Source organism: Benincasa hispida, chromosome 2 (genome assembly GCF_027475165.1).
Source record: "Benincasa hispida cultivar pf3 chromosome 2, pf3_genome.v1.1, whole genome shotgun sequence".
Lineage (NCBI taxonomy): Eukaryota > Viridiplantae > Streptophyta > Magnoliopsida > Cucurbitales > Cucurbitaceae > Benincasa > Benincasa hispida.
The window spans coordinates 26,962,771-26,978,844 of NC_143479.1; the positions used below are offsets into that span (position 1 = coordinate 26,962,771).

Genomic DNA, 16,074 nt, shown 5'->3' on the forward strand with positions numbered 1-16,074 from the left:
CAAAGATGGTTGGAGGTGATAGTAGAAGGACTATGGAACATATTTTAATCAAATATTAAAGAATAGAAGGACGATGCTACCAACAACAAATAGTGAAAGTGAGGTAGAGAAGTATGGAACATATTTCAGTAATTTTAAAAATTAAACAAACTACCCAATCAATTTTCTAAAACTTGATTGGAAGCGTGTCTCCTAAACTTAAACTTATTTCATGAATTTTTTTTTTTCAAAATGAAGCCAAAGATATCCTTAAATTTATTGTATAACTTAATTTATAAGGTAACCAAATATACTATGCCCTGAGAAGTCCTACTGTCAAGATAACACTAGCGTTCAATTTTTGGCTATCTGCTCTGGTAATTCCGGCGACGTTTGTTCAAATCCAACTCCATGGCGTACAAATCTATGGCTACACACAGCTTTCGTAACTTCTCCACTGTCTCTTCCTTTTGCAATGCTTCAACAATTTCCCGGACGACGTATCCAATGACGTCTACATTTCGGCCAACACTACTCCACTCGATATCCGTCGCCTCTCGTTCCGTATCGGTCGCCGCCGGCAGTTTCACTTGGGACGACGTTGTCCATGTTTCTTTACCAGAAAGCTTTCAGGACGATCCTTCAGATCTGACGGGCTATTTCGAGAAGGTCAAGCTCTGCAATCGCGGATCAGTAGGTCTCTTTCTCCTTTTCTTTTTTGTTTCGCTGTACAAACGAAAGACGTAAAATCATTCATTCCGGTAGCAATTGTACGCGTTACTTCCTTTTACATTTTAAATTCAGCGGAGTAAAAGCTATAGACTAACGAAATGTTGTTCCATGTCGGTTTGGAATCGACTAAAATTTTCTTACAGGATACGCAATCTGAAATTCTTCCCTTTGTCATCGATGACCAAATTGTTGGCTACGTCCACCACGGGTGAGGCTTCTGCGTTATATCTTTCTGCATAACACTTCTTACCTTTAAAATATGATCCATCTGTGTGGCCAATGCCATTTGTTTGCACTCATTTTATCAAATTTAGCTTGTGTACAGTTGCTATATACAATCGATAGGTTCAACCGGTTTGTGGTTTGTTTAAATGTAACTTATGCAGTTTCGCTAAACACCTGAAACAATATCCGAATGTGTTTACCTTCCCCCGAGACGATTCTGTTAAATTTGGCGCTTACTTGACCTTGCATGAATCGTTGAAGACACCCAAGGATAGGACGCTTGCAGTTGGAGATGTAGTTAAATGCTTAGGTGAAAAAGTCATTCCAGGTACACGGAACGAGGTACAATTACACTACTTTTCAATATCCGCTTGCAACTGTTGCATTGGAAATTAAAAAAAGAAAAAAGAATTGCCTTCTTCTGTTTAACGGTTGAAATAAATTGGTCCTTTTTAGAATGGTAAATTTAGAAGAAGACAGTACTTCTTGTGGCTAACTGTGGATAACCATGAATTCTATCAGCTATACCCTGTTACTTCGTCCTTTGGTGCCCCGAACTTTTTCTCACTCGAACGTGCCGCAGCCCCTTATTTTGGAATAAAGGTACGAATGTTCCCTTTTTACTGCTTTGTGGAAATTTTCAAAACTTTGTTCTAATTTTGTGAAACGCACTTCAGTAGCTATATTTTGATCCTGCTTTTTGTTAGGCCCTTGAGAATAGCAGGCCATTTGATTTGTTGAATCTGTTTGCACAAGTTTCGTTGTGAGGTCCCAAAAAAATTGGAACCAGTTATATTTATAGTCATGGACTCATTCTGAATACTAAGATTTGAAGTAGCGGATGATTTTGCAAACTTTCTGGTGCTAAAAGAATTTTACTTGGCAACTGCTTTTCTTTCACACATGCTAATTTTCTGTCTCGATCAGAGATTTAATCATAGAAATGTGACGCACGTGCGCACACACACAAATGTATAAAAGATGTATGGGAAGTGGTATAAGAGGGAATTTTAGTACTGGGAGTATCGGGGAATGGATTTGTTTACTTAAATTGATGAATTGACTCGTTGGATGGTGAGAGTATTGCAGGGTTTGCCATTGGTACCTGGATAAATCAAGAACCTTTCTTGAGATTCTATGATGGATCATCTTACCACCATGGTGGATACCTGTCCTGCAGTGTTTGCCAACAATAAACTACTATGGAAATCTAAGTTTCCAAAAGGATCAGAGTTTTCTTATGCTTCTTAGCTCATGCCAAAGTTCATTTTACCAACCGTACCTAAAAGAAAAATCTCTTAGCCTTATCTCCTCAATGTTATGGTTCACTAGAAAATGATTGGGGCATGCCTCAAAGTAGCTTAAGAGGGCATTTTTCTTAATATTACTTTTGCAGGATAAGTGAAAATTTTTGAAGGGTTATATAGAATCTCTCTCAATGCAATGGTGTAAATGGAAAATTCTTTTTGAGTAGGGTAAAGCATACATTACTATAGCTGCTCTCTCGAGTTGTTCATACACTTCTGATATACTTACAAAAGAAGAGCCTAGACATTGAAGTGAAATTTATTGTTGAATGTGCATGTCGGAGATGGAAACTGGCTGCTTGGTTGAAGATAACGGAAAGTTATATTATTCCAAGGCTTGGTTTCTCTAACTTTTACCTGCCTTCTCTTGGCGCTTTTCTTAGCACAGGTTTATGGAGTTCATATGAATGGTTATGTTGAGAAGGAAGGGAAAAAGTTTTTGTGGGTTGCAAAAAGAAGTCAAACGAAGCCAACTTTTCCTGGAATGTTGGATCATTTAGTAGCTGGAGGGCTGGTATGTAATAAGTAATAGCTGTTGCAAGTCTCTTTTCATGTGCTTCTGTCCCGTTAAAATGTGAAAAGTAACGACTATTCTGCTTTTCTTCATGATTGGATGGTATGTGTGTTAGTTCCCTTAACCTTTTTCATTTCTTCTGCTAGATGTTTTTAGTCTTATAGATACTTTCCAGTAGGTTAGTATATCTAGCCTTCAAACCCTTTTTCAATTTGGTTCATAGTGTTTTCAAAGTTGCAAGGGTTAATTTTAGCCTTGAAATATCAAAATACTTCAATGAAATTCATGTTATTCGTTGAAATTGAAAAAGAATGGTGACATGAAATTTAAAAATATTATTTTCTATGAGCCAAAGTCTTTTGAATGTTTTACATCCATCTCATCCTATTTAGTCAAAAAAATCCGAACTCCTTATATAGTAAGATAATATATATATATATATATTATATGTTGAAATTATATTTTAGCCCTAAGGCCGTTTTTGTCTTTTATCAGTCTAGGGTTTCTCATTGTTTGGTTATTTATACCTGTTCCTGTATTGTGTACTGTGTATCTGAATTAAAAATAAAAACTCTTATCGTGGTTTTTTCTCCCTGGTCTAGGGTTTTCCATGTAACTCTAGTGTTTTTTCTTTTTCCCCTAACTTTTCAAGATGGTATCAGAGCATGGTGATGAAAACGTCGCTGGAATAGAAGAGATTCAGTCATCGACTCTAGTAAGGGATGGAACTCCAAGAGAAAACTCTAACAGTGCTGAAATTAGGGCTACCGTCGATCAATACCTACGATCATTACTTGGACCGATTCAGATTCAACCAGCCCTAATTGATCCAGCCGTTATTGTCGTCGTTGCCGTCGGAGGACCCCCACCACTGCCAACGACGACTTCAACCACACTGCCGCCACTGCCGTCGAGACTCGACCATCCGCCATTAGCCCAGCCCAGATACGAGTGTCCACCGTCGACTTCCTATGTTTTCCAGCCGCGGGGTTTTACAGCTGCTGATTCCGCTCCAGATCCCACTGGCGGAAGTGTTTCAGGTTAGTCTTTCTCCCTTCTGGCGTTACCTAGTTCTATCTACCCATCAAATCTTCCATCTTCGAGTCTTCCTTCATCATCGAGTTTTCCATGCCCTCTGAATATGCCCGATATATCAGTCTACCAGAACCCACAACATCATTTGAACCACCCAGTCCAACCAAACCCGATCCAGCCGAACCCTTTACAGCAACTTCTTGTCTCCCACTATTTTTCCTCTGGTCAGCCAGCTCCTCCCGTTGGTTTTCCCACACTGATAGAAACGATATCTTCAGGGGTTTATGGGCAAAAATAACCTACAAGATTCATGGTGGGACTGTTAGTGTTCAACAGCAACTGGCAAACCTTCAACACCAAATTTCTGCACTTGGAGCAGCTGTTAGATCTTCGGTCAATCCTTCAATAGATTTTCTACCAGATACATACCCGGGGGTTCCGTTATGTTCAGAAATTCCGGTAACTACTTACCCTACTTTACCTTTCACAAACATTATGTCTAGGTCTGTAGGCAATTCTGCAGGAATTTCCATTAGCGAAAAACTTAATGGACAAAATTATTTTTCTTGGTCACAATCTATGAGGATGGTTCTCGAGGGGCGGCACAAGTTCGGGTATTTAACAGGAGAAATACCCAGACCAAACCCCGGGAATCCTCAGGAACGGATATGGAAGGGGGAGGATTCTTTCCTTTGCTCAATTTTAATAAATAGTGTGGAGCCTCAGATCGGTAAGCCTCTTCTTTACTCAGCTTCTGCTCGGGATATCTGGGAAGTTGTCCAGAAACTTTACTCGAAGAGGCAGAATGCTTCACGTCTTTATGCCTTGAGAAAACAGGTGCATGAGTGCAAGCAAGGGACACTCGACGTAACATCCTATTTCAATAAATTATCACTGTTGTGGCAGGAGATGGATCTATGTCGGGAAATAGTTTGGAATTGCCCAGTTGATGGGGTTCAGTATTCGAAGATTAAGGAGGCTGACTGTGTTTATGATTTTCTGGTTGGCTTAAACTCGAAGTTTGATGGTGTTCGGAGCCGAATTTTGGGACAAAGACCAATGCCGTCCCTGATGGAAGTTTGCTCAGAGGTCAGATTGGAAGATCGAACCAGCGCTATGAATGGTACAACGCCTAATACCCTGGACTCTACTGCGTTTGGAGTCAAGTCATCGGGTTCAGAAAATGACAAACAGAATGGAAAGAACCCTCCAATTTGTGAGCATTGCAAGAAACCATGGCATACGAAAGATCAATGTTGGAAATTACATGGCCGACCTCCAAATAGCAAGTGGCGTCCTTTGAACAACAAATCTAAGTCCAGTCGCGCCTTCGTTAGTGAAGCTGTTGATGGTGCCCCTCCAGGGACGAGCCAGGTGGATCCAGGTACAGTTGGAATCGGCAATATTGCATAGTCAGGTACTCCCCATTCCTTTAGTTTCTTTGCTGAGGGAGATGAATCCTGGATCCTTGATTCCGGAGCAACGGACCATCTAACTGGATCATCTGACCAATTCCTCTCCTATTATCCAAGTGCTGGAAATGAGAGAATAAGAATTGCAGATGGGTCATTTGCCCCCGTTGCAGGAAAGGACCATTTATCTCCACTTCAAGGACTGATTTTGCATAATGTCTTACATGTGCCAAAAATATCATATAATTTGCTATCAATCAGTAAGTTAACCAGAGATTTGAACTGCAAAGTTGTGTTCTCACCAGATAATGTTTTGTTTTAGGACCTGAGCTCGGGGAAGATGATTGACACTGCCCGGCACAATAGGGGGCTCTATTTTCTTTCCGACGATGCTTCATTTAGGAGTTTATCTAGCACTTGTTTACTGTCTTCTCTTACTATTTCTGAAACTGATTTCTTATTATGGCATTTTCGTCTTGGACATCCAAATTTTCATTATATGAAATATCTATTTCCCCATTTATTTCGTAATATGAATGTGTCATCTTTGTCGTGTGATGTTTGTATCCGTGCTAAGCAGCCTAGGGCGTCTTTTACCTCACAACCCTACAAACCTTCCCGGCCCTTCCACCTAATACATAGTGATGTTTGGGGCCCTTCAAATGTCACAACGGTATCAGGTAAACGGTGGTTCGTTACCTTCATCGATGATCACACTCGTTTTACATGGGTGTTTCTTCTTACAGACAAGTCTGAAGTGACGACGGTCTTTCAACAGTTTTACACCTCCGTCGAAACCCAGTTCAATACCAAAATCGCCATTCTTCGAAGTGACAATGGGCGTGAATTTGTTAATGACCCTTTGTGAGTTCTTAAACGCGAAAGGAATTGTCCACCAAAATTCCTGTGCCTATACACCTCAGCAGAATGGGGTGGTCGAACGGAAAAATCGCCACCTCATTGAAGTAGCCCGATCCCTCATGATACCTGCATCCTTACCTTCGTATCTATGGGGGGATGCTGTTCTTATTGCAGCTCATCTCATAAATCGGATGCCCTCCTATGTGTTCAAATTCCAAACCCCCTTAGAACATTTTAAAGAATCCATCTCGTCCACTCGCCTTTTCCCTGAGGTTCCTCTTAGAGTTTTTGGGTGCACCGTGTTCGTCCATAATCATGGTCCTCATTAAAGTAAATTTGCTCCTAGGGCCCAAAAATGCGTCTTTGTTGGTTATCCGCTCCATCAATGGGGCTACAAGTGCTTTCAGCCTTCCTCTCGAAAGTATTTTGTCACCATGGATGTCACATTTCTGGAGGACAAGCCATTCTTTCCCGTTAGTCCTCTTCAGAGGGAGACTTCGAGTGAAGAGGCTAACACTTCCACCTACTTTGTTCCCTTAGACTTGTTTCCTGAACCTATCCCTAAAACAGAAACAAATGAACCTATCCTTCCTACAAAACAAGTGCCTTGGATAACCTACTATAGGAAGCATCTCCGAAAGGAAATGGTTCCCGAAATTGTTTCCCCTGTTGCTCCGCCGGAAGGTGTTCAAGAGTCAGAAGGGGAACGGGCTCAGGTTCAAGGTACCCCTAGTCATAATGACAATGAGTATGTTGATGGTGATATAGGGGACTCAAGTGAAGTAAGAGATGATGATAGTGAGGTCAGGGATGATGGCAATAATGAAGCGCCCAGTGGTGCTTAGGGGATTGAAAATGAACAACAGTTGGGTACAGATCAACAGGTTGACAAGACCAATGAGATTGAGGTTGATGCTACCTTGGATTTGCCGATAGCTCTGCGAAAACGTACTAGGTCGTGCACCAAACACTCTATGACAAGCTTCTTGTCTTATAGTAAACTGTCTACGAGATTTAGAGCTTTCACCACCAGTCTGGATAATGTGATAATTCCGGGCAATGTGCACAAGGCTCTGGAAATTCCTGAATGGCGAGGTGCAATTATGGAGGAGATGCGGGCCCTTGACACTAACAGAACATGGAATCTGGTTAGTCTTTCGAGAGGGCACAAAACCGTAGGGTGCAAGTGGGTGTTTACTGTCAAATACAAGTCAGATGGAACTCTCGACAGATATAAGGCCATATTGGTTGCAAAAGGATTCACTCAGACGTATGGAGTGGATTTCTCAGAAACCTTCTCACCTGTGACAAAACTTAACACTATTCGTGTCCTCCTTTATGTGGCTGTTAATCAAGACTGGCCTGTCCATCAGTTGGATGTGAAAAATGCGTTCCTGAATGATGAACTGGAAGAAGAGGTTTATATGAACCCACCTCCAGGTTTTGAAGCCCAGTTTGGTAATCAGGTGTGCAAATTAAAAAAAATCCTTGTATGGATTGAAGCAGTTCCCTAGAGCTTGGTTCGATCGATTCACCACCATTGTTAAATCTCAGGGGTTTGTTCAAGGGCATTTAGATCACACCTTGTTCACTAAGAAGTCAGCACCAAGAAAAATAACAGTATTGATTGTCTATGTTGATGATATTATACGATCAGGAGATGATTCAGCAGAAATTGACAGGTTGAAACGACAAATGGTAGATGAGTTTGAGATAAAAAATCTCGGTACCTTGCGATATTTTCTAGGAATGGAGGTAGCAAGATCAGTAGAAGGGATCTCAGTGTCTCAGTGGAAATACACACTCGATTTGTTAAAAGAAACTGGAATGACAGGGTGTAAACCTACAGATACACCTGTAGAAGCCAACCTCAATCTGATAGAGTCAGCAGATGATGTTCCTATAAACAAAGAAAGATATCAACGGCTTGTGGGAAAACTGATATATCTGTAACATACTAGACCTGATATATCATATGCAGTTAGCTTGGTCAATCAGTTCATGCAGGCTCCATGTGAAAGACACATGGAGGCAGTCACACGGATCCTGAGGTATTTGAAGTCTTCTCCTGGAAAGGGTTTGGTTTTCAGAAAGCATGATAAAAGGTGTATCAAGGCCTACACAGATTCTGACTGGACCGGTTCTGTTACATATAGGAAATCTACCTCAGGATATTGTACCTTTGTGTGGGGAAACTTAGTTACCTGGAGAAGTAAGAAGCAAGACGTCATGGCTAGAAGCAGTGCCGAAGCCGAATATAGGGCTATAAGCTTGGGTATATGCGAAGAGATTTGGTTGAAGAAGGTTTTGGTAGATCTACATCAAGAAAGTCATGACCCGATGAGACTTTACTGCGATAACAAGGCTGCCATTAATATTGCACACAATCCGGTTCAACATGACAGAACCAAACACGTTGAGATTGACCGACACTTCATCAAAGAAAAACTAGATAACGGTAGCATTTGCATTCCTTATGTTTCGTCCAGCCAACAAGTTGCGGATGTTCTCACCAAAGGGTTACCCAGACAGACTTTTGACACCTGTGTTGGTAAGTTGGGTCTCATTGACATCTACGCCCCAACTTGAGGGGGAGTGTTGAAATTATATTTTAGCCCTAAGGGCGTTTTTGTCTTTTATCAGTCTAGGGTTTCTCATTGTTTAGTTATTTATACTTGTTCCTGTATTGTGTATTGTGTATCTGAATTAAAAATAAAAACTCTTATCGTGGTTTTTTCTCCCTGATCTAGGGTTTTCCACGTAACTCTAATGTTTTTTCTTTTTCCCCTAACTTTTCAAGAATATATATTTACCCTTGTTTTATTTAATTCCATTGACTTTATTGAATAAGGGCTTAATTGAACATGATAGTACTCAAGTTTATATGTTCACTATATTGGCCAAAGCCAAGGAAGCTTGAGATCTTCCCTTCCTCTCTATGCTCAACGAGCTACAAAACAAAAGAGAAAAAAACAAGCTATACCTCCCAACCTCTCTTAAAAGGAAAAAACTCAACTAACAGAATAATCTCAAAGAGCCCCACACAATCACTCAATTTCCACTCATATGTAACAACCTTTTATTCTCTATTATTTACATCACTTTACCCCTTCTGCCTTCCCCCCTTATTTCTCTTATTTCTTTGAGTATAAACATTCTTAACTTGGGGTCCATCAGAACATTCTGATGCCTAGAGACATGTAAACTTTAGAGGCTGAATTATATTTTTGACCTTAGTGGTAAGTAATATTGCATCCAGACTCCTGCTATAAGGTATCAGAATCTGTTTGTCTTTTAGTCTGCATGTCTAGTTTGATAAAGTTAGTTCATGCATACAACAATTGTCGATCTTTACTTTGTATGACCATCCATTTGGATAATAAAGTGTAAAAGTTAATAAAAAAGAGCAGGAAAGTTTTTTATACTACCATTTTTTTTTTGTGGTCAATTTACAACTCATTAATAAATTAATTGGTTAAACAGCAGTGTGTTATATGGAGTTGAGACTGGGTGTGAAATATGATGATTTTCATCGGAGCAGTTAGAAAGTTTATGCCTATGGATTTGAAACGTAGTTGTATATGCAAACCTGGATACTAATCAGAGGAAAAAGAGACAAGGGAGATGTAAAGTTTGAAATGTGCTTTTGAATGCTGAATACCATTCTTATTATCTTCATAGCTAGACCCTGACATTTTGATTGTGACAGCCTCAGGGCATCCCTTGTGGGGAGAACCTGATGAAAGAATGTGAGGAGGAAGCAGGCATCCCGAGATCAATATCAAAAGAGTAATTTTCTAACAAGAAATTTAATTATAATTTCACACGAATATAACCTCCATGTATTACATGGTTGTGGTGAACCTAGTGGCTTCACATGATGCTTTTGTTTTAGGGCCATACCAGTTGGTGCCATTTCATACACGGACATCAAAGGTTATGGTTACAAGAGAGATGTTCAATTCTGTTACGATTTAAAGCTTCCTGAGGACTTTATACCGGAGAATCAAGGTTAGTAGTCTGATAAATGTTCGTTTACATTACAATTCAATATGAAGCTTACAAGGTATTTGACTGGCTCCTAACTACTCACTTTTTGGTCGGACCCTGTGTATATATTCTGCATGCATATTGTTTGTTTATTTTTTCATTACAAATTTTTCTATAGTATGAAATCTTATTTCACTAACTTGCTGACTGTACTTTTCATAGATGGGGAGGTTGAAGGATTCATGTTGTTGCCTGTGGCAAATGTTGCAAATGTGATACGGAGGACACAGTTATTCAAACCTAATTGTTCTCTTGTCATTATGGATTTCCTATTTCGACATGGGTACATTTTACTATCTTCTCTGAATATACCTTTGTTCCTCGACCATTATTTGATTTAATTAAAGCTCTAATGTAGGTTTTGGTCGTAAATATTCGTTGGTTCAACCAAATTCTCATGAGTACAATTTTTTCTAGACCACATAGGATGTATTTGATTGGTGGTCTAACAAGGAGACACGATGGAAAATAGTTGTATTCCATGCCTTCATAATTTTTTAATACGTGGTTGTTCACTTTGTTTTTAGATGAGCAGATTCTGATTCTGGAAATAATAAAAAAGAAAAAATAAATGTTTTTAAAATATTCACTTTCTATGTCATAGAATTTAAACACAATTCCAAGATAGTTTTCATAAACAAGCACCAAATAGAAATTAATTACTGAATTCATTGATTCAGTAAATTTGAAGAAAAGAAATTGAATTTAGATAAGATACCAAATAATTTTTTTTTTTTCAAAAAAAAAAACCGATTATAAAAACACTGTCAAGACAGGTGGATTGGAGTCCATTTTTTCCTCCAGATTCTGATCAGTTTAGTCCTAAATCTTTTTACCCATGTGTAACCAATTCCAGTATAGGCTAATTACCACTCCTTCAGGGTATCCTTAAGAAGTCTACAGTTATTTGTATTAATTCATTTAAAAACTTGCAGGTACATTAAGCCTGAAAGTTCGGGGTACTTGGAGCTACTGCAGAGTTTGAGAAGTGGGACATGCTTCTGAATAAAACAATTTGCCCTATGCATTGATGAGAGGAATCAGGTTAATCTTATAAAACAATGAATTTGGATGGCTTATAAGTTGTTTATTGTTTTCGCAGAACTTTCTTGTTCATTAGATATATTTGTGAAGTCAAACAAACTGCCTTTTCTTACTTGGCTGTAGAGAATAAAATAAGTAGACTAAGTTTTGGTACATCTATTGAATGAAAACACCTCAACAAAATTACACGTAAAAGCCCATTACATGCAAAACAATCTTAATTTCATCAACTCCCCCAGTAATATAAGCACACTACACTTCACACTGACATTATTCACTTAATTTCATCAACATTATTCACTTTCTTTTCTAACCCAAGATTTCACTAAAGATCTATTGAGTGTCAAAAGCCCAAGACTTCACCAAGAACTTGAAGCAACTCGATGTGTGCAGTTAAGTGAGGGAAGTGTCCATTAGTGTTAATAACTCGCACTGTGCAACTTCCTTTGATTTTCTTCTGCATATAGATGGGAACCGAGGCAGGGACAACAATGTCGTTTTTTGTTTGCAGGATGATGCATGGAATGTCGACCTTTTCAAGAATATCTCTTTCATCTACGCCGAACACAGTCCTGGCCAAGGGCACTGCAACCTCAGGCCTCATCTCTTTCAAGCATTTCTGAAACCTGCTCAGTGATTGAGGATCAGCTTTGTCGACAACCAGAGAAGCGAAATTTGTGGCCCAATTTTCATAGTTGGATTCAATATTTGCTATGATTTGATCGATGTCCGATTTGTTGAAACCACCTTCATAGTCTTCTGTATTCATATACCTTCAACACAATGGTTAATATGTTGTTAGAAATAGTATATTCCAAATTTCCAGTGCTTCCTTTTTCTGTGTCAAATCACCCATTAACGAATATTTTGTACTCGGTTCACTTGTGATTTGAAAATTTGTTGAAGATTCAATGAAAATTAATATTAATTAGGGTGGAAGGGATATTATATGATTCCAAACACTCTAATACCATATTAAAAGCTTATGTTGATGAGTTATGATATTACTTTTAACAACAATTCAAACTTTCGTGAAATCTTTTAACGCATTTTTCATTAGATGAACTAATTAGTATAAGTAATAAATACCAAATTGATTCGCACTCGAATTATAAGGGGATCACAAAAATAATAAAATAAAAATTTTATATTATTTTTATATCTTATATTTTTAAATGTACAAAAAATAATAGCCAGAGAATTTGAAATTAACCCTAATGTCAGTTTTTTTTTAGCTTTTAAAACCTACTTTTTTTTAAGAAATATTGGAAAAGTTTAATAACATAATATTGAAATTTCTAGGTGAAAATAGTGTTAATAAGCTTAATTTTCAAAAACTAAAAGAAATAATTGTTATTGAACCTGTCATATTAAAAAAAAAAAAAAAAAAAAAAAAAAAAAAAAAAAAAACCATTCAATTTGATATTTCCATAAAATTATAAAAGTGACAATGATCAAACACAATTTTTAATTGTTATTTAGTTAAAAAAAGTTTTCCTTGAAGCCAAAGGTGAACTTTCGATCTTAAATAAATTTAAATAAGGCATTTATGTATTTTATCTATTTTTATGTTCGAATTTGTTTGGCAAAAGTTCTATATAATAAACAACTATACAAATTATTACAAAATTTATTAATAAATGAAAAGAACTCTGCCATATTAAAAATTCAAATCTATCACCTTTATATTATAATAAAATAAAGAATTTAAAATGATGAAGCCAAAATGAACGCACATATAAAATATGCATTAAAAATTTCCTCTCTCATACTATAATAAACCGAAAAGAAAATTGATGACAAGTCTTTTCATCCCTCCATTATTACGGAAGAAAGAGAAAATGAGAGAGACAATAAAATAAAAAGGCTAATTGATATATAATTATTAAAACGAATGCAAATCTTAACCTCCTTTTGAATATATAATATGATATAATAAGAGATGCGATGACAAATATTTATCCCCAGAGGAAAAACCACTCCACAAGGACTTTAATATAAGAATATATTTTCCATAGCTATGAGAAGCCATGTTTAATGGGGGTATAAATAAAATAATCAAAACAATACTAAAATAATAAACAATCAAATACTCAAAACGAGTGCAGCTCAATTGACATGTAAATGTATGAATAATCAAAGAGTTTTTTTAATTAGAGTCACCCCACATTTATCGTACAAAAATAAATAAATAAGCAACCAAATAATCTCATCAATAAACTGTTACATAGCTAGGTTATCCAACAATAATTTCCTTTTTGGTCTAAAAAAAATTCATTTTCCTGTGTAACTTTCTTTTTTTGTTTTTTTCAGGGATTTTCTTTTTCTCTAAAAACAAAACAAAAGGATCAAAGTAAGACTAAGAGCTATTGTTGAAATTTCATTAAAGACTCAACTAGTTACAAATTTTCTTCAAAAAGGCCTTGAATTTGAATCTTCAACTCAACACATAGTTGACGTAAAAAAGCAAAGGAAAAAAAAAAAAGAGAGAAAAAAAGTTTAGGCAGTTAAATTCCAGAATTTGGCTTGAAATTAAAAGCATTGACTGGTAAGATCTAAATTTGAAATTAATTAAGGTTAGAAAAAAAACAAATAAATTCACTAATTCTTTGATACAATAAAATTCATCGTGTGAATAGTCAAAACAAGCATAACTTAACTGACATATGAAAACGTCATTGATCACAAAATACATAGTTCAAATCTTCATATCCATGTGCATATATGGGCCACGAACATGCAAGTACGAAAATTATAGGAAATAACGAATCCAAAATTGAACTGAAAAAAGAAAGTACCTGGGAGAAGAAGAAAGAAGAATGAGAGATCGAAAAAGGTCAGGTCTTTTAGTGTAAGCAAGGCAGCCAATAAGGCCAGACATGGAGTGGCCAAGGAAGATAGTGGAAGTGAGGCCAAGTTCATCAAGCAAAGCTATCAAATCTTCAGCAAAAGCAGAATAAGAAGAGTATTTTTTAGGATCAAACAAATTTGGATCCTTAATGGAACCAGAAAAGGTCCAATCAAACACAACAACTCGATACACCTGGCTCAGCTTGGGAACTATTTTGTCCCATAATGACTGGTTGGCTCCGAACCCATGAGCCAGAACCATGGCTTCATTTCCCGAACCCATAATCTTGGCGTTCATAGCCCTTGACAACGACCCATTTCCATTTTCCCCGGCCATAACAACAACCATTTTTTCACTACTACTACTATTCCTTTTATTATTGATCTCTAAAACCCAACAACAACTAACAAAATGGGTTGTGTGTTTGTGTCTTTCTTTTATAGGAAAGGGCGGTTGTTGGAAACTTAACAACTTCAACTATACCCCTTTAAATATTTCTTCTTTTTTATGCTATACTTTTTTAAGAAATTTTCACCTATATAAAAATTGTCAAATTATTTACGGAAATAATAAAAAAAAATATTGATAGACACTTCTATTAACATCTATCACATAGTATCAATAATAAATTTCTATCAATTTCTATCACGGATAGACACTACACTCATAGATATCGATAGACTTCTATTAGCGTCTATCGCATAATATCAATGATAGACTTCTATCAACTTCTATAAAATAAGATTAAATTTTGCTATTTCTTATATAATTTTCCATATTTTTCTATTTTTGAAAAGCCCCAAAATTTTTATATATAATTTTTTTTTTGAATTATACTTATTTTTATGCACTCCACTTGTTACTAAATTAAAACTTATCACAACATAAAAAAAAAAAATGATTTTTCTTTTGTTAGGTAATAGGTGAGGATACTATATGAGGATATAACAACCTAGGTTACACCTAATCATTGTTCTTAATTAATACTTAGTTTATCATCTTTAGTATATATGGTCCATGTGCTTCTTTAGTCCACAGTCATTTAATAATCCTTATTTGTGAAAGTTAATAGGAAAGAGTCAGTGAAACAATTAGATTAATAAGCGATCTCGAATGCAATAAGATACTAATTACTATTTTAAAAGTGAGTAGTTCGATTTCTACTAATAAATTGCATAACTAAAATGTTTAAGTGATATTAGTCGTATGAAAACCATATTTCTATATTAAAATGTCAAAATGAGTATAACTCAATTAATATATAATATTATGTTAGTAATTAAGAGTTTGTGATTCAAATCTTTTGATTAATACATCGAGAAATTTCTCATTTTATCATCTGGCAGACCGTAGACAAATGCTTAGAACCACAAAAATAATAAAAGTAATTTCAGAAAAAAAGAAAATTGCTTTGGCCGCTGAGTCATTTAACATATGTTTGACCACAGCCCATGGAGGAAGTTTTAAGTCATGGTAATATGAGTCGATATTATTTTTTAAAAAGTTAAAGTTAATAATTTTTTTTTTAAAAAAAATGTTAAATTAGTAAATAAACATTCCGTATTTTGAACCAATAAAAATACTTATAATTTATATTACATTAATGATATTTTATCGCTTATTTTGTATGTTCATAAACTTTTATAGGAAATAATGAAAATGTCGACGATTGAAATTTAACTACAATTTTAGTTTGAGAAGTCACTTTATCTAATTAGATTTACTTATAAATGTAGTCCTTAAACTCCGATTACGAGTATGTCTATTTATGCCTAACATTTAAAATATTAAATAAGTCTCTAAATTTTCGATTTTTTTAGACACAAAAATTAAAAGTTTTAAAGTTTCATTAGACCCAAAAATCAAATTATTATATCTAATATGTATTATTTTTTACAAAATGACACAAAATTAAAAATCCATAAACTTGATAGATAAAATATTAAAAAAAGTTCTAGAATCTATTAGACACTTTTAAAAATTCAAAGATATGAACAAGTTTAAAACTCAAATTGTAACGATTTATTAATTATCTAACAGAAAAGGGAAACTTGATTTTTTATT

The 16,074-nt window shown here is 36.0% G+C and overlaps 2 protein-coding genes across 8 annotated transcripts; one reads left to right on the plus strand and one right to left on the minus strand.

Annotated features, from left to right (window-relative positions):
• Positions 1-250: 250 nt before the first annotated feature.
• On the plus strand, positions 251-12,140 carry LOC120071211 (nudix hydrolase 20, chloroplastic-like). 7 transcript variants are annotated; one of them, XR_016527745.1, is made up of 11 exons: positions 257-672; positions 855-919; positions 1,098-1,278; positions 1,459-1,539; positions 2,632-2,757; positions 3,410-3,797; positions 9,775-9,854; positions 9,961-10,076; positions 10,278-10,398; positions 11,051-11,159; positions 11,671-12,140. XR_016527745.1 is itself a non-coding variant. In XM_039023337.2 (10 exons), exons 1-9 carry the CDS (start codon positions 391-393, stop codon positions 11,118-11,120), a joined length of 1,122 nt encoding a protein of 373 aa, XP_038879265.1. In that variant the 5' UTR covers positions 271-390; the 3' UTR covers positions 11,121-11,159; positions 11,671-12,140. The 7 variants fall into 7 exon arrangements, 4 of the variants coding, with proteins under 4 accessions (XP_038879264.1, XP_038879262.2, XP_038879265.1 ...); XM_039023337.2 differs by lacking the exon at positions 3,410-3,797 and having other exon boundaries at positions 271-672; XM_039023338.2 differs by lacking the exons at positions 2,632-2,757; positions 3,410-3,797 and having other exon boundaries at positions 271-672.
• On the minus strand, positions 11,296-14,486 carry LOC120071212 (alpha/beta-Hydrolases superfamily protein). The gene is made up of 2 exons (XM_039023339.2): positions 13,958-14,486; positions 11,296-11,932 (listed from the first exon to the last, which is right to left on the minus strand). The coding sequence occupies exons 1-2, from the start codon at positions 14,356-14,358 to the stop codon at positions 11,503-11,505; spliced, it is 831 nt and encodes a 276-aa protein (XP_038879267.1). The 5' UTR covers positions 14,359-14,486; the 3' UTR covers positions 11,296-11,502.
• Between the last annotated feature and the right edge of the window lie 1,588 nt (positions 14,487-16,074).

Coding starts and splice junctions, on each gene's coding strand:
- LOC120071211 (XM_039023336.2), top strand. CDS start 391: ATGGCGTACAAATCTATGGCTACACACAGCTTTCGTAACTTCTCCACT. Junction 673..854: donor AGCTCTGCAATCGCGGATCA/GTAGGTCTCTTT, acceptor ATTTTCTTACAG/GATACGCAATCTGAAATTCT. Junction 2,758..3,409: donor ATTTAGTAGCTGGAGGGCTG/GTATGTAATAAG, acceptor TAACTTTTCAAG/ATGGTATCAGAGCATGGTGA.
- LOC120071212 (XM_039023339.2), bottom strand. CDS start 14,358: ATGGTTGTTGTTATGGCCGGGGAAAATGGAAATGGGTCGTTGTCAAGG. Junction 11,933..13,957: donor CTTCTTTCTTCTTCTCCCAG/GTACTTTCTTTT, acceptor ATTGTGTTGAAG/GTATATGAATACAGAAGACT.